Source organism: Colias croceus, chromosome 21 (genome assembly GCF_905220415.1).
Source record: "Colias croceus chromosome 21, ilColCroc2.1".
Classification (NCBI taxonomy): Eukaryota; Metazoa; Arthropoda; class Insecta; order Lepidoptera; family Pieridae; genus Colias; species Colias croceus.
In genome coordinates this window covers 8,978,947-9,004,970 of record NC_059557.1, presented here as the reverse complement: position 1 = coordinate 9,004,970, position 26,024 = coordinate 8,978,947, and the positions used below count along the sequence as shown (strand labels likewise).

Sequence of the window (26,024 nt, the reverse complement as noted above, 5' to 3'; positions counted from 1 at the left end):
ACACTGTATTGCACGAATAAAATCAGTCGTCTGAAATAGGTACGTACCTTAATGACAATGCTAGAAAATATAGTAGGTAATGCTATGAAAATATTGTGTGCTTTATTCCATTATTATTATAGTATTTTCCTTAAAATCTAACTGTCTTTCAGCGACCTGTCTAGATAATGCATTGGCCACGCTGCGCAATTTTGAATAGATATCGTTCTACATTTTATTAGTTCATTTGTTTTTTATCTGTCAAGATTTTTATCGTAAACATAACTACCAACAACTTAATTGTAATCTATTTCTCGGTTCCTACAGGATAGACAAAACAACAAACTTTGAATATATTTTTTTCCGTAATACGCTATCTAAGACTAAATAAAATTAAAAAGATTCTGTTTAAACTAAGTAACAATACAAAGACTAAATAACATTCCCAGAAAGAGCATAAAACATTTTTATCTGCACCGCGAGCTGCGCACGCGCACAATGGACCATTTAATGTAAACAAACGGCAATATTTTAAACGGAGCATGTTTTTCCTGGTGTTTCACGATTTCAGTATAAATAGAGTTTTATGAATCACTTAGTTGCGAACACTTGTGGATACTTCAAGTGTATTTGGCTGCATTGCGTGTTGTTATCATGAGTTATAGCCAACTTGAGCCTGAAATTTGTACTAAAATTACTATGCATTAATGAAATTTACTGTAGTGATGTAGGTATATCGACGTAGCCCATGAGGGTTTGTGGATTGATACCATTCGTTTCCAAAGAGTAAGAAACCTTGAATACAAAAAAAAATCTATCTATTCCTTATAAATTAGTGTAACTTCTTCCCACAAATTGGTACTCATTACACATTAAAATCTACTTTAGGGAGTGGTTGACCTAACTACCAACTTTAAACACAAAGGTATTCGTTCAAATATTATTTATGCCCCTTATGAAAAAAACATGATGACGTAAAACTTTCAATATCTACTTCTATATACATATTATACAGTTTATTCAATATGATGATTTGGCACTTTGCCAAAAATATAACGAGATGAGCTGTCCGTCCAATTTATAAAAACAAATACATTATCAGATCTTGGATAAACGTCAATAGGTATTTCTAAAAAGAAAACTTTTAATAATAATGAAAAAACTTTCAGCACTTTGAAAGTAGTTGACCTAAAAGATGTAGTCGAAATGAGAATTTAGTTTAATTTCATTGCGGCAGTCCAATTCAATCTTAAATTTTTGAAAGTAAGTAATGAAAAGGTTACTTGTATTAAATCGACTGATGGAAACTTAATCTTTCATCAAAATTCCGTTATAAATTTAAATATGATTGCAATGGAACGACTCTGATTTACTGAAATAATTTGTTTAAATGTTTATAATTTTTATTGATATTATCTCAGACAATATCGGTCGCACATATTTGGGCATATCATAAATGACAAACGTGGGTAGTAATAACAAAGGTGCATTAAAATTTATTCGGTCCATATTTACTTAAAATTTTATCGCTACAGTGACTTCGTAATATTTTCTTAAAACAACGCGATACATATAACCTATAATTTCTTTAAATATAATAACAATGGTCCGCAACTAAAATAAATCATATGACCTGAAAATTATAAAGCCAAGAAAACAAAAATAAATCTTATTTATCTCTACGTTACTTTTTATATAAAGAACCAAACAATCCTTATTTAGAAAACTACCCGCAGAATAACAAAGCCTACAGAAGTAGTGTCCATGACAAATAAGGCAATTTTAATCACTCTATCAACGTACTACAACCGCCCACCGTCTACTACTATACAATGAATTAAGAAAAAATCCACAATTAATTAGTAACGCGTGATGTACATAAGAAGGTCATACTGAACCTTTCGCCTACACTGTGACTCACACTGTAAACTTAGTGAATTGTTCCAAGCGCGAATTATTAGCAAGCAGTGGGTTCCGTAGCGAATTGAAACGTATAATCCAATTGAAACGGAACAGTTAAATTAACCTGGTAGTGCGGAATAATTTTCATAGATTTTGAATCAAACATTGAAACATCGAAAATAAATTTAGAAACATTAAACTCAAACTCAACTCAAACTCAAACATTCATTTATTTTATTCAATTAGACTACTATTTAGTAGCACTTTCGAATCGTCATTACATAAGTATTTTTAACATTTACCACCGATTCGGAAAGCAGTATCTATGGAGAAGAATCAGCAAGAAACTCCATAGTTGCTCTTTTAAAATCATGTCAATATTACATAATATGTAACTTATATCTATATTACATAATATGTAACTTATATTAGAATATTTTAAATTCAAATTTATATATTATGAATGAAATATAATGCACATACTCCCACAAACGTTACGTTTATACCTGTGATTATGATTGCAGATAGAAAAGCTTTGTTTTAATAATAAACGCGGTGAAAACAAGAACACAAAATAAACCGAAACCGTTTTCCGAACAATAATTAATTATTATACAGAATAGTTCCAATTTACGGAACTACATATTATTAAATACTAAACAAGTATCAATAAGATAAACACGGTATTCTAACTTGAAAAGCCTTCACAAGTATCAAGGTTAGAAGGAAGCATTATTATTGAATATTGCAATTTTCGGAAGCGAGTGGGAAGCTGTTTACAACCAAATTAACACATGCAGTGTCCGACACTATAGGGATTATATTACATCATGACAACATTTTATTTTTGAATGTTTATCTTCAATGATGAGCTAATCGCCTGTTTACCTTGTTCGATTCAAAAAGGGCCTGATTAGCTTATCCGTTGTTATAACAAGTCAAAGCTGCATTGCGTTGGTGTGAACTTTAAAATGTATAACGCTATTATATTTTATATTGAATTAAAAATGAAACATGATACAACAAAATAATATAAATTAACAATATCTGCAGAATAAAATTAATAAAGGTCATCATTATAATTCACGTTGTAACAGAGTAAAAAAATAAACATAATACGCTCTTATCGATGCAGATGCAATAACGACATTTGATTGCGATACCACTATAAATTAATAAAATTAAACTATCGCCTAAATAATGTGAATATGTAGGTAAGTTAAAACACATTTATCTATATCCGTCCAGTTAATTTTTATTTATTTTAGGTTTATTATTTACTTCAACATATTTTGTCTTTATACGTTTGCCTACCCCAGAGATCACATTAAAACGCGGCATCCCACAAGGAACAATACAAGGTCCCATTTATTCATCCAACAGTACAGACGTGCTAGTCTAGACTAGCTTAAATCTATTTCCCATTGCACTCGTAAAATTCAGCCGCATTTTAAAATTCCCTGAACGCGAATTTCCGCAGATTATAATTATCCCGTGCGTCACTTGGCTCGTCTCGCTGTTTCGTCACAACCATTGTAATGATTTCATTCGAGAGATTTGGTAAACGTACATCATTATTTAGAAATTTGGAAACGTGTTGCAATGTAACATTTTGGTAAACAATGTAGTCAGGATATTGGTGCGGCTTAAATAATGGCTACGATTTGAGCAGTTGTATAATATTAAGGATAAACCTTTGCTTTTTTAAGTTTAATAACTAATGGATAATAAAAACATTTGTTACCTTAAACATAAACATCGAAACGCTGGAAGTTTATTATCTCATTCAACAAACGATATATTTCTAAGTGCAGAATCAATCACTGACCTTCTGCTGTCAAACGCACGGTTACTAATCTTTCGGGTCGACGATACGCAAATTTTGAGAATCACTCATTAGTGTGAAAAATCATCGTTATTTTCTAGTTCTTCAATATGTGATATATTATTAAATACATAATAAATATATGTGACTTTCCTTGTCCAGTTTTAAACTGTTTTAAAACAATTTTCTACCACCACCATATTTATTATAGCAGTCAGAAAACTATTTAAGACATTAATAGAACTGGCTTTACATCTTTCTCTACCATAAAAGTGCGTTTGATAACCGGTCAGCAATGAGTAAATCTTTAGACAAGTGATAACTGCGTTAAAAACAACCGACTTCAAAGTTACACTTGCAAAATTTACAAATACCTACAGACAAAAATGCTCATAAAATAAAAACTACTGGGCCTATCCGAATAAAATTTTTATGGGACCAATTCGACACCATCCCGCATCGAACAAAAAAAGAATCACGTAAATCGGTTCAGAAACCTCGGAGAAATCGGTGTACATACATAAAAAAAAACATACCGGCCGAATTGATAACCTCCTCCTTTTTTTTGAAGTCGGTTAAAAATTAGACGTATCGTTCCATTCTAATCACTCTACAAACACAATTAATCCTCTGCTATACTTGGAACACGAACCGTCTCTGAAGTTGTAATTGCATCTGCGTGCACCATCTAATTGTATTACAAACATTTCGTACCGTGTTCTGGAGTTTCAACTCCAATGTTATGCGAAAATACTATTATCTTCGCACGAACTATTTTGGACTGGAACAGCTATTTCTATTACTCAAATATAAAGCGCTTAAAATAGACCAAGACTTGCCTTTAGGTTGTACGGCATCTTTTATTTATGGACGTACGTAGTAAAGTGGCATGCTTTTTAAATCTCCCAAAGTCTTTGAATTATTTAAAGGCTTCGCCTAATTTCAAGTTTCGTCTTCCTTTTTAAGTTCTTTGTAAAAGAAAGAAAGAAATATATATAAATATCAGAAAGAAGTTGACTATGTGATGTGGTTTTAATACCTTCTAGTTCCTTTATTCCTTTATGTCTGGTTTTGATTTTGAAATCGCGGGCAGATCCTTAAAAATCGTTTTGAAGTACTCAAGAGAATACCTTTTCTGCGTTGTTTACGTAAAATTCAATCAATTTACGTTCGAAATGCATTAGTATAATCGCAAGTGTCACACTGTGTTTTACAACCATTTCGTTTTGCTGATAAATTTTAAAAAATATTCTTTATCGCGCATAAAATTCAATTTAAAATAAAATATTAATGAGATGCAGGTTGCAGCTCACGTGCAATCAGAATTAAAAGTTGACGCTTATGAATTATTCATGAGACATTATGTAGTATTTGTTTTGCCAAAAATCTGTTTTTAATTAATTACTTTTCTGACATTTTATTATAAAGTGCTAATTAACTACAGGAAGGAAGAATGAAGGAAGATCTTATTTTATCTTCAACTATTTATTTATTATTCTGTGTTTGGGAACAAATAAAATAAATAAATAACTCTGCGCTTAGAATCTTATTTCAACAACCTATAATTATTTTAAACTCGTATTTTATCATAAGTCTAGATACCTAACTATAGTAATCAAGATTTTCCTATGATCGTAACAAAACAGAGAACAATTTGTTATCTAAAATAAAATAAAACGATTGTTGTAATTGTAAAGTAATAAAAAGCGCATTGTATTGTATCGTGTCTTCAGTGACCTTACGTTTACTTTGCAAAAAATACTGACCAGTATCAGGTGAATTTGAGAAACTGAACAGAACTTTCATATAGCTCTAATTTCTTATCAAATATTATCTATTAGTGATGCTATTAGATTAATTTCTTTATCGATGAATAATGAATAAAGTAAATTTCAACCGCGTTTAAATTATACTGGAATTCTTCTTCAAGCGTTATTTTATCGTATTTTTTGCATCATACGTGAACAGTGCAAGGCCTTGCAAAAGCAATTTTGGAGGATAGCCAATATAATGCCAATAAATATTTTCTCTATTTCTCTATCATGTTTGTTTTGACCAGTTATAATACCTTCACATTTTACCCTGACAAAAGTACGATTAACTTTTCTATATTCTCTATAAGTATTGTTTCGGGAAGGCAAAGACTCCTGAAACACAGCGAAAGCTATATTTTGTTTTAAGCAAATAAATATTATTTTATTTTATTTTTATTTTTGGGAGTCTGGTCTATATTTTGATGTAACGAACCTTGTTCAATAAATGATCTTTATTTATATTTTTATTTTATCTACTATTAACTCACCATTTCATCGTAAATAGTTTTGGTATCAGCTGTGCAGTCGTAAGCGGCGTCGTACGTGAAGAGCTTGTCTTGTCCCTTGGGGTTGTTCACTTGGACCGCTCCTCTCTCCGGCCATACCTTTACCACCTGAAGGTTAGAAATATATTAATATGGAATATTGGAGAGAGGTGTACCATGGCTTTCCTTCACTAGTAGATCTACTTTACGATGTTAGACGTTTGAACAAGGCCAGTATAAAACTTTTGTCAAATTTTCCTTGACCACCGCGTTTCGTAGTAACTCTTTCCGGTTAGAAATTCACGAAGTCTTTCAGTTTGACTGACCAGACCAAGGATATCAAATAGCAGTTTAAAAATTTTATTATTTATTTTATACACAATGCCATGGTACACCTTTTGGTAATTATTTTAGTATTGGTATTATCCTTTTACCCTTTTTACGCTAATAATTACCATCACCACAGTTAATTTAAAATAAAGCTTAATATATTATGTACTTAAATTGACACGAACTATCTTTGAGAGGTTATTATTTTGAGTTAATTTAAATAATTGCATTGATTGAGGATAGATATTAAAAGGATAATTTAATGGAAAAACACGTCGCTTAGCTTTAAAACAAAATATATTTTTGTTATGTAAACCACCTTGAAAAACACTTATTCGCTATTTTCGATTCCACTTCGTACATGACCATGACCTCATGTGTTTAAAATTTCCAAAAGATCAACACATACATTTTTATTATGACTTAAATAGTTAATATAAAATGCATCAATAAATATACAAAAGAGTTCTCACTTAGTATTTATTTAAACCCCTTCGCGGTGTTAATTCAATAGGCTTGAATGATGAATCCCCAGCAATGTGACCTAGCATTTAGGTCAGGTGACGAGGACAGTGTGCCTGAGGGCTTAGGACTTACCTAGGATTACTGTTACCGTGTTACTACCACTATCAGATAATATGTTGATTTATCTGTACTGCAAGTAGATGTTTATCTTTACGGATGATAAACATAGCGAAGTCAAAACACGGTGTGTTTGTAAACTATTTTGTTATGGTAAACATGATTGAAATTGTTTTATTTTAGAAAAGGAAACTTGCGTTCTTTAAAGACTGTGTAGTTAAAGGAATGTAAGCTGTATACAGTAATCGTATGTATAATCTATAGATGCCAAATCCTACCCTACTAATTAATTAATTATCATAAATGCGAAAGTTTGTGAGGATGTGTGTGTGTTTGTTACTCTTTCACGCAAATACTACTGAACCGATTACAATGAAATTTAGCACACATATAGAGGGTAACTTGGAATGACACATAGGATAGGTTTCATCCCGGAAATCCCACGGGAACAGGAACTATGCGGGTTTTTCTATGAAAACGCCGGCGAAGCCGCGGGCGGGAAGCTAGTCATAAATAAGTTAAAAATACAACTTTATATTTGTTACCTCATTATCAATAAGGAACCTTTGTAACGGACTTCAGAGCTTGTGTATATTTGTCACCTCTTTAAAAATTAACCAGTAACGACGCTATTAAACTGTAATAACTAATTACATACACTAAATAGACATTAATTTTTTTGTGTTTAAGTAGAAAATATAGTTATTGTTAACGGATGCAAATACTTTCCATACACAATGAGGTGTGAAATGCTTCCTTAATTATGGACACTAATGTAAGAACATAAGGAAAGTCTACTATGCTACATAGATAACTAATTTTTATTGAAAATTCAAATTGTAATTCAATTAAGAAAATATCCTTCAAATGTGAAACCTACTATAAAGCATCTCTTCCCGGCTCCGCTCGGGTAGACTTTTTGTTGTTACATATAATTTTTGTTGTTATTTGATGAAATAATTTTGAAGTTAAAAAAAAATAAGCTTCGAAATACTAATCAAAAAAGGTATTTGCATCTTGTAGTTACATACATTTCTAAACTATTTCGTACATATCATGCCACACTGTTTATAGTTCCATTATCGATAGAAAACAAAGATAATTTCGGCTCGAGCTGCACAGTGCACATCTGTCAGATAAGCTAACCGAAGCATGTCTGTCGCACGCTCCATGTAGCCGCCAATAACCGTGAAATATCGATCAATTGCACTAATCATCTAACTCAGCATGCTATAGTTATATAAGTAATAAGGTACTTTTAGAAGTTCTAATATTGGATTGTCAAACAGAAATAAGGATATATCGACTAATAGGTATCCTATATATATATATATAGGATAGAAATAGAAAAAATTCTATTAAAAATCCCGATTTGTTATAGTTAGGTCATGGGTCAAATTATTTCTACTAGAATATTAGCAATTTTTTTAACTGCTGTTACGTTGTAAATTATAAAGTCCTCTTGGAATAAGAAACTAGGGTCTTTTCCCTCTTATTCTCTGTACGTAGAAAAAGATCGGAGTCTCACATGGTACAACTTTAAATATTTACAATGTAATGTTAAATGTATTAAGCACCTTTTCATTTATACTAGAACTGAACCGATTTACAAATGTTAAGTACTATGTTATGAAATTAAATTCTATAGCAAATAGCATTTGCATCTAAATACTAAGCTATCCATCACCAAAATTACAACCTTATCACAAAGCAAAATTAATAACTGCAATAATCCTGCAAAAAAGGGACGACGATGAGAACATACCAAAATTATATGGCATGTGTCATCACATGATTCTCATTTAGAATGGTATGGGAATCATATACAGGGGAGTTCATTAGAATCAATAATGGTATGGGAATAATCTAAAGAGCAATATACAGGGTGTTCCTTGTAGTTAATCTACCACCACGGTGGTCATGTTAGTCACTTAGTAACCTACACCTTTCACACCTGCAAAGGGCCTTCAAACTTAGTCTCCGCGGTCTGTTTTGTTGATAACCTCTCGTACCACTTCTTTTCGACGCTGGACTTTTTCACCTAGACAAGTTGGAATATTAAAAATAACCCCTGTATAAAGTGTCACACACTTTTTTTAAATTTAAGGGCAAACAAATGTCTCATACGATTTTGACTTGTTGTAAAAGCACGACTGGTGAATCATTTTGAAACACGAGGCAAAGTCAATAAAGATTTAAATAATAAATATACCACCACGACTATAATTACTGGATCGATATTTGTATTCAACAGCTGTTAAATTACCCCATATCTGACTACAGTAATCGTAATAAAACCATACAATTAATTATCAGTGCCTTTGAATTTTTAAATAGTGTATCGTTTGAAGGCAACGATTTGAAGGTCTCCGTTTTTCATAAAAAAATATGAATTTATATTCTTGGACATTTTTAGTCGAATGTTTTTATAGAAGTCATACAGCGTTTATCCCATTAGTGATTATAGAGACAATTAATGATTTTAATTACATAATTATAAATAAAAACAAACAACATATCCTTTACTAATTATTACAAAATGTTATTACATTCGGATTTATCAAATAATTCAGCTTTGTTGATACACCACTATGCGTAAAAGGTGATTGTTTTGTAAATAACGAGATTAACAAGCGTTACGGTACGATCGTGTTATCTCGAAATGCAACGAGTGAAATCTTTTGCACAATGTAAAAATAAATGAGTTCTTATAGCAAGAATACGCCCGCATTTTATTCCTTCAGCTAAATGTGTATTAAGCGACAAAAAGATGATACAATAGGCCCCGCTACGAGAGTTCATTGCTCTTTACAATTCATCCGATAAAAGGTACCTACTATGACAAACTCAATCTTGAAACTTTTTTATTCATGTAAACTTTTACTGGTGCTTTTTTCGCTATCACCGATTCGGTGTCGCTTCTAGAAAAATCGGTAAGAAACTTGATAATTACACTTGAAAAGTTTGTGTTCAGTGTACGTAGTGCCTACATAATTTAATCGTTTCAATATTAATTGTACTAGGTATCAATTAACTTTATTGTTAATTAATTTTGGTCTCGTCAATATTATATCAAGACGAAAAACTAATATCTCATGTACCTAGGTAATGGTACGATGCAGATACCACAATAGAGTTCAAATTTCTCGAAAAACATAACTGGCGTAGTTCGTAGTTCATTTTTTGTGTTTATCCTAATAGGTAGTGTTGCCGCTCGATAGTCCACTATCGATAGTCTATCGATTAACTATCGATAGTTGGGGAAAAGCAATAGTATCGATAGCACTATCGATACTATCGATAGTGTCGATACTATCGATAGTATCGATAGTCCTATAAGCGTAAATACTATCGACACATAGCAATACCATCGATAGTATCGATACTATCGAAGCTCAATATCGAACGAACTATCGATACTATCGATAGTGTCGATACTATCGAAGCTCAATATCGAACGAACTATCGATACTATCGATAGTGTCGATACTATCGATAATATCGTCCCATCGATAGTGACCTTTTTCTCGATAGTATTGCTTTATCAATAATATTAATATTATAGTGGATGACAGAGAACTAGATGTTTGGTTATAATACTTTTCAAGTTATCTATAATTGGCGCTTTGTACAATCCATTTTTTTTAGTTCGTTAATTCGTAATCCAATAAGCCACGTACATTTGTGCATAGTTAGTGTCTTCTAATTTAAATTGACCCATTATACCAAGAAATCGTGAACAATACTGTTGCACAATTTACTACTATCGATAGCTCAAAACTATCGATAGTATCAGTACTATCGATAGTATCGATTGTAGTTGCAATATTCAGTAGCAATAGTATCGATACTATCGACAGTATCGATAGTATAGCAACTATTGGCAATCAATACTATCGATTTTATCGATACTATTGCAGTTCATCAATAGTATTCCATGATTAACGCTATCGATAGTATCGATAGTATCGATAATATCGATACTATCGATAGTGCTATCGATATTCTGACTTATTTTCAAGGTCAACTATCGATAGTCAAACTATCGATAGTTCGGCAACACTACTAATAGGTATCTGTAGCCAACACTGATACTTGTAATTAATAAAAAATAACAAATATGAACAACTTCTGTAAGTATTTATCACTCGAGTATATCATATTATGTCGCGGAAAAGTAAAAACATAATATGAAATACTTTAAGGACGCTATAACGTATTTTTACAAAAACACGCTGTTTTTCGGTACCATTTTAACTTAAAGCAATTACACGTGAGAACATAGTAATATCTTAATTTAAAGATAATATATTCAGCTCTACGTTCATCTTATAAAAATTGTACGACGTCATACAAAATTGTCGCTGAAATACGTTTTTTCCATCACAATAAACGCATAAAATGCAAAAAAATGGGGTCTAAACCGGTACCATTTTAGGAAAATTAAGAGCCTAATCTATCTTCTTAACTATATCTTATTGAGGGATATATAGTCCTTTATATATGGTGTAATTTTTATGAATCTAAATCAAAATTTTATTTCAATAATGAGCTAAATTAAAAATACTTGTCGATTTCTTCATACATTTTGTTCTCGCGGTTCGTCAGACCGCGCTCAGAAGCGCTCTTGGAAGGACGGGTGTATCGCTCCTCGTGCCAAAAATAAAAACGAAATAAAAAAGATTATTGTGCGTGCACTGTCTTTTTCGTGATTTGAAATATTTGATACTTTTTATGAGTAAACTGTATAAGTTTCATATTCCAATTATTTGTAATTTAAAATTATGTTTTTAAAATTACCTTGCCTGAGATCCTCTTTTTTATGGGTTGTTGAATAGATTGGTGGGGTAAAACAATTCAAGATGGCGTCGATGAAAATTTGGCTTTTTTTCGTGATGGGTGTCATTTTCATAGTTTTTGGGGTAGCTATTACCGAATATGAGGTCAAAACTGAAATCCAAGATGGCGCCGACGAAAATTTTACATCTTTTCGTCATGGGTGTCATTTTCATGGTTTTTGGGGTAGCTATTAACGAATATGAGGTCAAAACTATAATCCAAGATGGCGCCGACAAAAATTTTACAACTTTTCGTCATGGGTGTCATTTTCATGGTTTTTGGGGTAGCTATTAACCAATATGAGGTCAAAACTGAAATCCAAGATGGCGCCGACGAAAATTTTACATCTCTTCGTCATGGGTGTCATTTTCATGGTTTTTGGGGTAGCTATTAACGAATATGAGGTCAAAACTATAATCCAAGATGGCGCCGACAAAAATTTTACATCTTTTCGTCATGGGTGTCATTTTCATGGTTTTTGGGGTAGCTATTATCGAATATGAGGTCAAAACTATAATCCAAGATGGCGCCGACGAAAAATTTGACATCTTTTCATCATGGGTGTCATTTTCATGGTTTTTGGGATAGCTATTAACGAATATGAGGTCAAAACTATAATCCAAGATGGCGCTGACGAAAATTTGACATTTTTCGTGATGGGTGTCATTTTCATGGTTTTTGGGGTAGCTATTAACGAATATGAGGTCAAAACTAAAATCCAAGATGGCGCCGACAAAAATTTTACATCTTTTCGTCATGGGTGTCATTTTCATGGTTTTTGGGGTAGCTATTAACGAATATGAGGTCAAAACTATAATCCAAGATGGCGCCGACAAAAATTTTACATCTTTTCGTCATGGGTGTCATTTTCATGGTTTTTGGGGTAGCTATTAACCAATATGAGGTCAAAACTGAAATCCAAGATGGCGCCGACGAAAATTTTACATCTTTTCGTCATGGGTGTCATTTTCATGGTTTTTGGGGTAGCTATTATCGAATATGAGGTCAAAACTATAATCCAAGATGGCGCCGACGAAAAATTTGACATCTTTTCATCATGGGTGTCATTTTCATGGTTTTTGGGATAGCTATTAACGAATATGAGGTCAAAACTATAATCCAAGATGGTTTTCGTGATGGGTGTCATTTTCATGGTTTTTGGGGTAGCTATTAACGAATATGAGGTCAAAACTAAAATCCAAGATGGCCGTCGAATTTCAAGATCGCGTCATGGTAATACTGTCGCGTTATGGAGCAAGGCGGCGATTTTGGTATCTATGAATCTCGCCAAAGAAGTTTCACTCCTGACACGTTTTCTCGGCACACACGTTCTTTTTTATTTTATTCTCTTCGTTTAAATGTTTTAGATAAACTTTATTTTAAATAAAGTTTAGCGAATATATTTAAAGAATATATTTAAAGTTACTAATATCTGTCAGAATATTAACATAATTGCCACAGAGTTGCGTTTTATATTAAATTTCTAAATATGCATTTCAATGTTCTTTAAAATTGTTTTTTTTAAGACTTTCTACAAAACTGTGGTTGTTAACGTTTTTGTTATTTTATTTAAGTTTACTTTAAAGGAGTAAGAAAAATATACCTAATTATCGACGGTTACATTGGGGATTTGGTAATAGCTGTCTCAAAAACCTTGAAAATGACACCCATGCCGAAAAGATGTAAAGTTTCGTCGACACCATCTTGGATTTTAGTTGTGACCTCATATTGGTTAATAGATACCCCAAAAACCATGAAAATGACACCCATGACGAAAATATGTAAAATTTTCGTCGGCGCCATCTTGGATTTTAGTTTTGACCTCATATTCGTTAATAGCTACCCCAATAACCATGAAAATGACACCCGTGACGAAATGATGTAAAATTTTCGTCGGCGCCATCTTCGATTTTAGTTTTGACCTCATATTGGTTAATAGCTACCCCAAAAACCATGAAAATGACACCCATGTCGAAAAGATGTAAAATTTTCGTCGGCGCCATCTTGGATTTTAGTTTTGACCTCATATTCGTTAATAGCTACCCCAATAACCATGAAAATGACACCCATGAAGAAAATATATAAAATTTTTGTCGGCGCCATCTTGGATTTTAGTTTTGACCTCATATTGGTTAATAGCTACCCCAAAAACCATGAAAATGACACCCGTGACGAAATGATGTCAAATTGTCGTCGGCGCCATTTTGGATTTTAGATTTGACCTCATATTGATTAATACTTATTTAATAGCTACTCCAACTCCTTGAAAATGACACCCATGACGAAAAGATTTCAAATTTTCGTCGGTGCCATCTTGGATTTTAGTTTTGACCTCATATTGGTTAATAGCTACCCCAAAAACCACCCACATTTGCAAATGTGTTTGCTACTTAGGAAAAGTTCATATTTAAAGATATAGGTAATGTGAATGTGTGGTAACGAATTTAATTTATTTCACTCCGACTGTTTCTCGGAATAACATACATTTACTAAGAATTGCTTACAATGCCGGGTTTAATATATTGCCGGTAACATATAATATTATGTATGATAATAATTGTTAAAAAAGTATTATATACATTTCTTAAAAAGCTTCGATATTGTATACAATAATACAATTCATATTCAAATTGTTGTAAAATAGTCACACTTTTTTAAGTTGGTTGAATACACTAAAATACTTATAAGGATCGTACCTACTAATAATAGTAACAAAATGAATTTTTAAAGTTCCCAGTAATCTTCTGGAATCAATTTCAATAAAAATATAAAAAAAAATAATATCAAGTATGAAGATGGTCTATAAAATGGAATGCGCTATGTTTACGTGAGCGCGATGTTCCCGCGAACCACGTGGCGACGTTAGATACCTAAATTTGAGTAACGCAGATTTGTGACAGCGTCCTTAAGCGCGTACTAATTGGGAAGTATTAAGTATATTGAAAATGCAATTAGTAAGTTGTATAAGGTTAACCCTTTTTATTTTGTTTCATTAATAAACTTTTAATTACTTTTTAATAAACTAAATGAAGGTTGAATGATAAAGATATATTTATGGACATAATACGAGTGTAGTGTACCTAAAGTAAACTTATTAATCCTTCTGAACTTTACTCTTCACGGTTTACACGTTATTGCGATTAAAGTCTTGGGTTCGATTCGTGGCAGAGGTAAATATGCAAGCGGAAGTGTTATTTATACTGACTACTCAGCATTGCGCCTGTGACATGGGTTTGATCACCAAGTGAAAATTATAAGATTACATTTTGATTCAATATGTGTTTTTTTTTTACTAGCTGTGCCCTGCGGTTTTACCTGCATTGCTTCGCTCCTGTTGGTCTTAGCGAGATAATATAGTATAGCCCTACCTCGATAAATGGGCTATCTAAAACCGAAAGAATTTTTCAAATCGGACGAGTATTTCCCGAGATTAGCGCGTTCAAAACAAGCAAACAAACTCTTCAGCTTTATCGTAGCATAGATTGAGTATGGTAATTCGATTTGTGTTTAGTACCTACCAGAGCTTTTCATAAAAAAAGCTTTTATTAGTTTCAAATAGATCCTTTGTATGGAATAACGCAGATATTTATGTGTAGTTAATTACTTATTAGCCTTTAGATTCACCTCAGCTCCAAAAGCTGATCTAAGAAAACTACACGAAATGCATCTTTAGTTTCTGTGATCTGTGAAATGCATCTTCCCAGATCCCACCAATATACGACTCCAAAGGTCAAGGCACATTCTCTATTTAACGAACTTGACTTGTATGGTGTGGAACAATTCGAGGAAAAAGCTGAACGTAGCCACACGGTCCCGATCTATGACTAAATATGGGACATCCGAGTATGGGCTCAACGCTCACCTACTTACCGCGGGGTCAGGTGGCAATACACTCGACACACGTAAACCAATTCTTCCAATGCAATTGGTACAGTGATTTTTTTTTTAGTTTTCTTACAAGGTACTGTGTGAAAATCATGCGTTTGCGGTAGTCTTCATACAATAAAGTTTATAATAAATTACTATTTCTTTTGGATATGTAACACTCGTCATATTATTACGTTCTGTGTGCGTAGGTATCTCGTTTTGAATTAATTGAAAATATTTTCAAAACTGATCAATGACAAAATTGTAGATCCTAGATAGTAAATGACAAATCCTATTAAATTAATAGAAGATAACGAGATAACACCTTTAAAATAAATGAAATAATCTGCACTTTGATAACGTGTTTACTTCGTGTAACGGTGTAAATATCTGATATTCTGTGACGTAAACTCTCACGTAAATAGGCGACAAATATAAAAACATAATTGAATTGAACATTTTGATTGTGGGAGGAAATAAATGAATTTTGAATTTGAATTTTGTATAACAGTGCTTGTTATTTGGGGTACAACATGAATGAAGTTGCGGTATCAAACTCGCTGACTATTATTATAATACATAAACTTTCCGAGTGGCAATATAAAATCGCGAACGAACAAAACGGAGCGCAAAATGAAAATGGGAAATAAAAATATTTCGGCACACTAGCTCACGCTGTCCTTTTCGACGTAAAAAGAGCCAGTAAACCGTATCGCCAGCACGTTTTCAATCTATAAGCGGTTATTTTCAGTTTTTTACGTCGTCTGAGTCAGACGCGTTTCTTTAATCTGACTTTATAGGCCGCGATCTATCGGTATAAAAGTTACCATTTTTTATACTTGAATGTTTCAAAAAAATAGTCTTAAATATTAAAAATATTATAAAGCCATTGGTCGTATATAAAAAAATATTTTACTACAGGTTTCTTAACTTAATTAAAGTGGATATAATTATAAAGAGTAATTTATAAATGTACACTTGCAAATTGAAAAACTATGTCCATAGTCCACAGATTTAAATATTGTTTAAATGCAAATGTATCAAGAATTTATATAAACACCTTAAATGCACTTAATATAGCAGAATCTGCATACAGCATGGAGTATGTGCAAATAAAATCTAGTCATGTTTTTCCATTTAACAGGAAATAAGACTTAATAAGGTAACTGTTAAATAGGGACACATATTAGCTTAATGATCTCTTAAATGCATAAGTAATGTACATGTGGATATTTTAATCAAGTATTTAAATTACACTACCAAGTAGCTATTTGTATTTTTTAAACTATTTCATCATTATCTAATCCTTTAAAACAAGATTAAAATGTAAATAGGAAATGTAATAATAAATATTGTATTAATGAATCATTAAATAATACCTATATTAAACATAACTTATTTATACATATATATAAATGAGTTTGTTTTAATTACCTCTTGTATCAATGAAAACATGGCAACTTAAATACTAAATCAACATAGTTAATAGACATAGTTAAAATGTGTAGTCACTATATTAATATTATATACAATAACTACCTAGGTAGGAAGCATATTATAATTCATAATTTTTAAATGCTTTCTATTCAAAAAAGGAAAGGACTGAAATTGAGAATTAATTGCTTTTTTCTGTCATTAATATATAAAACCTTGAAGAAATAAAGTGGAATACTAGATCAAGGACCAACTTATACAATTAAAACATATAATTTACTTTGAATGAAAGGATAGAACAAAGCTTAGTGATTTTGGTCCATGATTGTATGCATTTCAACAATACTAATTATTAAAATTAGGACCTCATTATACTATGCGGAATTAACGCTGTATGACTTTGTATAGGCGTAGATATTCGTAACTCGCGATTGCCTACGCGTGTGATTCACGTGTTAAATTCATTGAAATATAAAGCAGTCTCATTGTAAAGAAAAATTAATTTATGAAACGTTTATCCATCTCACGTAACACTCCGTATTTTGCATATTAAAATTATTATTTCGCAGGTAGTCGATATTCTTTACGATATGCGTTATCGATCGAAATTAAATGATAACGCCACAATGGAAGCCCATGTTCAATACTATTTATTGTGATATTGTTTATCGGTCGTCTAGAGAGAGATTGGAGACGACGCACAAAGTCTGCGCAGCCCTGGAACCCTACATCAACAAAACAACTAAGGCTCGGTCCTTACCTCCTCGTAATTGTCGTTCTTCTCTTTTTCAGAGAGAGGCCTACATCGCACTACCACTTTAACACACTCATTCAGAGCCGTTCGTGGCCGTGCTGACTTCTCCATCTTCAACCACCCCCTTCAGTGACGTGAATAAAAATTAAACTCAATGTTGCTGATATCGATCCATTCGGGGTGCAACTATGTTCGGCATCACCTTATTTAGTTTACACCACACTCGCACAAGTTTAAACACGATTATTGAAAATAAATATACAATAAAATTATTACAAGATTCTATTTACAGAAGTAGCAAAAATAAATAAAATCGTAAAATTCGTATTTCTTCGTTTCACATCCAACCGCCACTGACTGACATCTCTGTGCGACACTTGCTCTGTGTGTGCGACTATGACTTCATTTGACATTCAATTATCAACGATTTTTTGTTGTGACAGATTGCGTTCGGATACATCATTTCTAGGATACAAAATTTTAAGATATTAGCACATTAATCTTAGAGTATAATTATTAATTATATTATAGTCCAAGATCCCAGAGCGATAAGACATAACTTATTTTCTAAAAGATGAAACTTTAAGTTCTCAGTAGTGTCTCATGTACTTTGTATACCTGCGTGTTTGTGAAGTTTGCCCAGTGACACCTGGGAAGGTACCAGGTGAGAAAGGTGACTAAAAATAAGAGTTACTTTACTTAAATTTAGATGGCTGATTTTTAGATATATTTTATAGAATATCATTCTCAAATGGTATCGCAAGTATCAGACACTTTTCATGGACCAAAACTTTTGTCAGACGCTTTAAAGCTCCACCAAAAATAAATAAACTTTACTTATTTTTTAATGTCTGATTTTTTAATATGTTATCAACATAACGATTACAAAATTATATTTAATCAGTCAGACAAATTGGAATTACCAAAAATCCACTAAACACAAAAAATATTCAGCCGTGAGTACGAACGCGAGAGCACTATATGAGCATGCGTGTCAGAGGGAAGAATGTAAATATTCCAAAAAGTACTTACTGCTTTCGATAAAATATTTCTGCATCTCTTTTCAAATAAAATGAATTTCAACATTAAGGTAATAATTATTAAAATTGAAATAATTTATTGCATATAATTTATTACAATAGTATAGAGCGAGTGTATTGCACAAATTGCATAGTGCGTATCGTAGGCAGATGAGCTAGATACTATATAGATGTGTGTGTGACAAATAGGGATGGGTAGGTTTCAATTGCGTGTTGAACTATCGATAAGTTATGTAAATAAATATGTATCATAAGTAAATTTTATGTTCAATAAGTTATTAAAGGAAAAATATATGAATAAAGTATAAATATGTAATTTTTTTATTTGTTTACCAACTGAATAAAGTTTGTTTATTCCATTTGAATATTAAATATTATATAAGACATTTTCTTGTATTAATTATATAAGTAGTATGTACTTTAAAAAAATATGTTTAATTGGAATATCAGAAAAACGAAAAATATTTATTTTCATAAAAATAAGTATAACAATCGACTTACTGATGAAATGTGATAGTGAATTTCAATTTTGTGTATTTTCTAGTATCGTTTTTGCAAGATAGAACTGCACATTTCACCATGTATATTCGTCAATGTAAAAATAATCCAGAGCAACGCGGCGGGAGCGTCGTGTTGTTCCCACCTGTGCCTACTGTTCCCACTTGGTTGTTCGCACTCTATAGATAGTATATATACTCTAAGACATTAATACTTATATTTATTAATATTCACAGTATTTTAAAATTAACGTGGAATGTACATATACTTTTTAAAGTACTTAATCGATAAATATATAAATTTTACAAAGTACAATTAACTTATTTTTTTGTTTGACATACGTTTAAACGTCAACTGTCGCATTTGACAAATGAAAACTTATTTTGACGGCACTCGGCAGTCGGCAGGCAAATATTTAATTGTTTTGTGATGTGTTGTTGATAATCTCATTTATTTTATTATTTAATAATTATCTATTGTAATGTTCAAATAACGAAATCGAAAATTATTAAAATTTCGTTGAAAATCTACTGAATTACTTGTACCTACCATTGAAAAATGTCATCCAGCCTCGCGATAAATCTCAAAAGAGCCAGTAAAGTGTATCATGAAGGGGTAAGTCTGCCATAAAATTAATTAAATTTAATTTAATTATGAACTTATCGAAGAGATCTCATTTATATGTTAACACAAAGACCATCGCATAGTATAGACATGAAATGCATCAATCGCATATGAAACGAACGAATTTTTTTGCAAGTAAAAATATTGTTTTCTGTGAGTTATATATATTTCTAAAATTTTCAGGAAACAATAGCTGGTGTAGTAGTAGTAGAGAGCAGCAGCGATGTGCGACACGAAGGATTGATGCTGACCATGGAGGGGTCTGTCAACCTGCAGATCAGCTCGAAGAACGCTGGCATTTTTGATGCATTTTCCAATAGTATTAAGGTAAACTTACTTATTCTTATAGTAATAATTGTGATTGTGATTAAATTTTGATACATCTTTATTAGTCATTTATTAAACTCAAACTCAATAATTTACTAATTCAATTAGTCCTATAACCACATTTTAATCATCTTACCATAGGTTTACCATTTACCTTGGTTCGGATAGCTGTGCGTGTTTTTTCTGTGGCGCACACACAAGGCTATTGATATTTCTTTGAGAAATTAAATTGTATTTAAGAAATATGGCACAAACAAAGCCTTAAAACCTATCTACCTAGTACCTACATTACCCTTTATGTACACAATAATACTCATAGAAATGAACAATTATTCCAGCCCATAACACTAGTAAACACATCAATGGAACTAGCTCCAGCTGGAAAGATTCCGGTTGGCATTACCGAGATTCCATTTGAGATGCCACTACGGGGGAGACCCAGTTCAGCAGGCCCTGGTCTCCTGGAGACGTACCATGGGGTGTTTGTGAACGTCATGTACACTCTAAGATGTGGTATGAAGAGATCCTTCTTAGCGAAACCGCTGAACGCATCTTGTCAGTTCTTTGTGCAATATAAACCTGTGAGTATGTGTTTTATATGTTTTCGATTTAGTTATCATTGTTAATGTGATTTTAGTACTGACATAGGTATTAATATTATGATTTAGAAATATTTTTCTTTCCTGAATAAATTATAGGGTATCTGCTAACTTGTACATTCATAAAAATTAAAATGACATAGGTATTTATCATACAAATATAAAAGTAACAACCGGAAAAAAAGTGTTTTGCAATTTCGGGGGCAACTTATTTTGGTTTCTATAATTTTTTTTTTGGCGCAACTAAAAACAAAATAAATTTCACTACTTACTACTACATATCAAAATCGTTCAAAAGAACACAAAAAATGTGTTTTTTTTACCGACTTCAAAAAAAAGGAGGAGGTTATCAATTCGGCCGGTATAATTTTTTTTTTTTAATACATATTAATATCAAAATTCAGTTCCTCATTATCAATTTCAGCAAGACGCAGCGCCTCAAAAGCCGGTCCGTTGCGAGATCACGCCCGCGACCATTCGCGCGTCGGCCGCCGGTGCGGGCGCACGTGCGAACATGCCGCACTTTCAGCTCTACGCAGAAATAGACTCTACTGTGTGCCCGTTGGATAAACCTATTACTGGCAAGGTATAGCATATTTTACTGTCGAATTTTGTTTATATTGAAAACTAGCGGTCCTCCCTGACTTCGCCCGTGGTACATATTTACGTTTTCTCTACATAAGAACCATCCTCGTACTTCAAGGAATATAATAAAAGAATTATCGAAATCGGTTCAGCCGTTCACACGTGTTGCCGTGACAATGCGAAACGAGTTTCATTTTTATATTTTATATAGATTGTTTTCGAAAATTACTTCAACTAGGAGATGTATCTTAGAGACTTGGCAAGTGAATATCCGGAAATTTATTACTATGGTATTTAGAGTATTTTCCCTTCAATTACAACATTGCATTTAGTATAATTAGGTATGCTGTTGACTATGCCGGCGAAAAACTAGTAATTAATAAATTTGAATTACCTTTACTTTATTTTAATCTGTTGTTTGTGACGTTGTAGGTGAGGTGGCAAATAAAAACTACTTCACCAAACAGTTGATCAGAAAAATAACGAATAAATGTGAAATACTTTCTAGATTCGCGTAGACGATTGTTCGGTGCCAATAAAGTCAATAGAGTTGCAACTCGTCAGAGTGGAAACCTGCGGCTTCACTGAAGGATATTCTAGAGATGGTAAGAAAGATCTTAGTTAAAAAATATACCTATTAAATATTGTCATCAACAGTTTTTATCTTAAACATACACCAACACTGAATTCAGTTACAATTTCCGAAAAATATGGATTCATTAATATTCTGAATAGAAATAAAAATAAATGAAACAATCACACATGACTACAGATGATAACACAGGAAATAACCAATCATATTGCTTCATTTACAAACATATTCCTCGTTACACATTCTCACATATTATTTGTGTAAATCACCCTTACCCACAACAGCTGCACATATTAAATCTATACTAATATTATAAAGCTGAAGAGTTTGTTTGTTTGTTTGAACGCGCTAATCTCAGGTACTACTGGTTCGATTTGAAAAGTTATTTCGATGTTAGATAGCCCATTTATCGAGGAAGGTTATATTATATCATCACGCTAAGACTGGAGCTTAGCAATGTGGATGAAACCACGCGGCACAGCTAGTGTATTATACGTATATATACATTCGTAATTTTTAGAAATTAAAGACTTTTTAACGGATTTTAAACGCGATTTATTCATTATTTATTTTCCCGACGTTTCGAACACTTTACAGCGAGCGTGGTCACGGGGAGACTGAGATGTTGTACGTCTTGACGGTCATTCAAAAATTGTTATTTGTAAACTACCTCCACCTATTTCTCCGTAGTTGGTATGTGGAGTATTTTTCCGGATGTTGGCAGTATTGGCTGATCGTGACTAGAAGACAACGTTAAAAAGTCTTTAATTTCTAAATGTATAATACTCGCGTAAAATCAAACACTAGAAAATACTATTCGTAATGTTGTTATAGTTACTTGTGAAAAATAAAACACACATACACACACACACACACACACACACACACACACACACACACACACACACACACACACACACACACACATAAACTCACACACACACACGCACATACACTGGAGTTTGTTAAATATAATATTTTCATTTTTTCATTATATTTCTTACACTGCAATGTATAGCCTTTAATTTTTAAAAATTAAAAAATACTTCTGTAACATAGGAAGAGACTAGTTTCCCACAACACAGGGGACTAGTGTATCTCTATTAGGCTCCGTGCAGACAGAGAGCGTTCTGCCGTCTGCGTTCTGCGTTCCGCGTTCTTTGTGATGCGAAGGATCTATAGCGCCGGCGCACACAGAACGCAGTCAGACCGCGGCGCTGCGCTATAGATCAAAGAACGCAGAACGCAGAACGCGGAACGCAGAACGCTCTCTGTCTGCACGGAGCCTTAAGTGCCCATTATTATATTATGCAATTTATACTGCATTCACAACTGATTGTACACTGTGTTATGAAACAAATAAAGGATTTTTATTATTTATTTTTTCTATTGTGCAGCGACGGAGATCCAGAACATCCAGGTGGGCGAGGGCGACGTGTGCCGCGCGCGCTCCGTGCCGCTGCACATGGTGCTGCCGCGCCTCTTCACCTGCCCCACCACCGCCGCCGCGCACTTCAAGATCGGTATCTGTCATATACAGTGCTGGACGCTTCATTAGAAACACGTAACACGATGAAGTAGTCATCAAGTTTATTTAACGTTTGTGTATACTATAGAAAAATTGCAATGTTCTTTTATTACCATAAACGTTAGGTTTTTTGCTACACGTCCACGTATGAATTAAAAAATATCACGCCACGTTTACACCCAAAAATATGCCTAAAAGTGTAAAGAGAAATGAGTCACCTGTGAACTTATCCCAATACGTTCATGTGAGTCATATTTGACTCATTGGACAGGGTAGTTGTTAACGTATTAGTAATTAGAGACTAGCTTTCCGCCGGCAGCTCCGCCCGCGGTTTCAAAGAAAAACTCTCATAGTTCCCGTTCCCGTGGAATTTCCGGGATAAAACCTATCCTATATTACTCGTGGATAATGTAGCTTTCGAATGGTGAAAGAATTTTTAAAATCGGTCCAGTAGTTTATGAGCCTATTCATTACAATCAAACAAACAAACAAACAAAGTTTTAGTAACGTTTGATTAAAATTATGCAATTTATTTTAAAGCTAGATAAACGGGTGTTCTATTACATAATATGAAATAATGCTTAATCTCTAATACGTTATTATACACAAATGTCAAATGAATTTGATGACTACTTCATTGTGTTACGTGTTTCTAATTATACGTCCACCACTGTATATTGTGTTTATTTTGTTCGTTTGTTTGTTTTGTGACGTTATTATGTGGGTTAAATATTGTTATGACGAAATTCTCTAAACGCACGTGACTTATGGACGGTTTTTTACTTCTAAAATGTCGTTTATTGTAGAAATTATTAACAGATCGGTTGGATCGTGATGTTATTATGTAGAAATATATCGAGTATTGGTAGTAAGAAACCGTCTAAAATAGGCGTGAAGCGAATTTCGGAATTTTTTAATTTCACTTTTAAAGATGTTGTGTATTGAAAAAAGAAAACAGTTTGCCTCATGTTTGGTACACATTTAATAAAATACCTCAAACTCGCGTCCCACTGAACATCCCACATAGAGTGTAGATTTGTATGCAAATATCACTATTATTTAACCTAATTAGGAGGCAATTTTAAACTGTAATCTCACCACAGAATTTATTTTCTTGTTGTAAGAGCTAGTGCACAAGAGCAACTTTTGTCTCCGTACTCCAGTCAGTCAAGACAATCAATTCACAATAATTCCAAAAGTTTTCAAACTTCGGTCAAGTGAATGGTACATTGGGACGACAGTAAATCTCATTTTGCAACCTTGTCCGCAGTCCGGAACTGCAATTAAATTATTTTTTGCTGTATGGTCGTGAAAAAAATTCCAAAAGTTCTGCAAACTTGGGGAAGTTTTCGATTTAATATTTCATATCACGTATTAAATTTGCAACCAATCTCAGTGTACGGAACATCTTTTGATATTGAGTATTAATGTTTTTTTTTTTATTAAACTGAATGAGGTTGCAAATTTGTAAATGCATCAGAATAGATGTTTTCGAAGTTTGCAACCAAGTTCCAAAACTTTTGTAATTATTCCTAGACCACCTTACTCGAAAAAATGACCACGAATTAAAAATAATTATAAATAAACATGTTTCGGTCAACGAAAAAGGTTGCAAATTTATACAACCGTTCGGTATAAATTTTCGATATCTGTGTCAAGTTTGCAGAACTTTTGGAATTTTTTTCACGACTATACAGCAAAAAAATAATTTAATTGCGATTTTAACAATGTTCCGTACACTAAGATTGGTTGCAAATTTAATACATGATATAAAATATTATATCGAAAACTTCCCCAAGTTTGCAGAACTTTTGGAATTTTTTTCACGACCATACAGCAAAAAAATAATTTAATTGCGATTTTAACAATGTTCCGTACACTAAGATTGGTTGCAAATTTAATACATGATATAAAATATTATATCGAAAACTTTCCCAAGTTTGCAGAACTTTTAGAATTTTTTTCACGACCATACAGCAAAAAAATAATTTAATTGCAATTTTAACAATGTTCCGGACTGCGGACAAGGTTGGAAAATGAGATTTATTGTCGTCCCAATGAACCATTCACTTGACCGAAGTTTGAAAACTTTTGGAATTATTGTTAAATTTTCGATTTCGAATGTCGATTCTGACTGATGTACCGCAACTATTTTGTCTCTCCCATCAATTGTACGGGGAGTTGCGTCGCTACGTGCGCGCACTTTCATACTAGCCCATGGGTGGGAGAGACAAAATAGTTGCGGAGACAAAGTTGCGCGTGCGCGCTACCTCTAATAATAAAATTTTAACTTTAATGTATCAATATTTGTTTCAGAGTTTGAGCTCAACATTGCTGTGATATTTGAAGACGACTATTTAGTGACTGAAAACTTTCCAATATTATTATTAAGAAGTAGATAATAAAGATTAATATTAATA

The 26,024-nt window shown here is 32.7% G+C and overlaps 2 protein-coding genes across 2 annotated transcripts in view; one reads left to right on the top strand and one right to left on the bottom strand.

The window, feature by feature from the left end:
- Nucleotides 1-18,174, bottom strand: part of LOC123701504 (kinesin-like protein Klp68D) — a 46,581-nt gene extending 28,407 nt beyond the window's left edge. The window contains exons 1-3 of the mRNA XM_045649007.1: nt 17,818-18,174; nt 8,872-8,958; nt 6,009-6,134 (exon numbers count right to left, since the gene is read on the bottom strand). Coding sequence (XP_045504963.1) covers nt 6,009-6,134; nt 8,872-8,958; nt 17,818-17,922 — 318 coding nt within the window. The 5' untranslated portion in view covers nt 17,923-18,174. The remainder of the gene's footprint in view (nt 1-6,008; nt 6,135-8,871; nt 8,959-17,817) is intronic.
- A 1,630-nt stretch (nt 18,175-19,804) lies between these two features.
- On the top strand, nt 19,805-26,024 carry LOC123701501 (vacuolar protein sorting-associated protein 26C). Its single transcript, XM_045649004.1, has 7 exons — nt 19,805-19,964; nt 20,157-20,300; nt 20,639-20,881; nt 21,324-21,485; nt 21,993-22,089; nt 23,474-23,599; nt 25,921-26,024. Exons 1-7 carry the CDS (start codon nt 19,908-19,910, stop codon nt 26,004-26,006), a joined length of 915 nt encoding a protein of 304 aa, XP_045504960.1. The 5' UTR covers nt 19,805-19,907; the 3' UTR covers nt 26,007-26,024.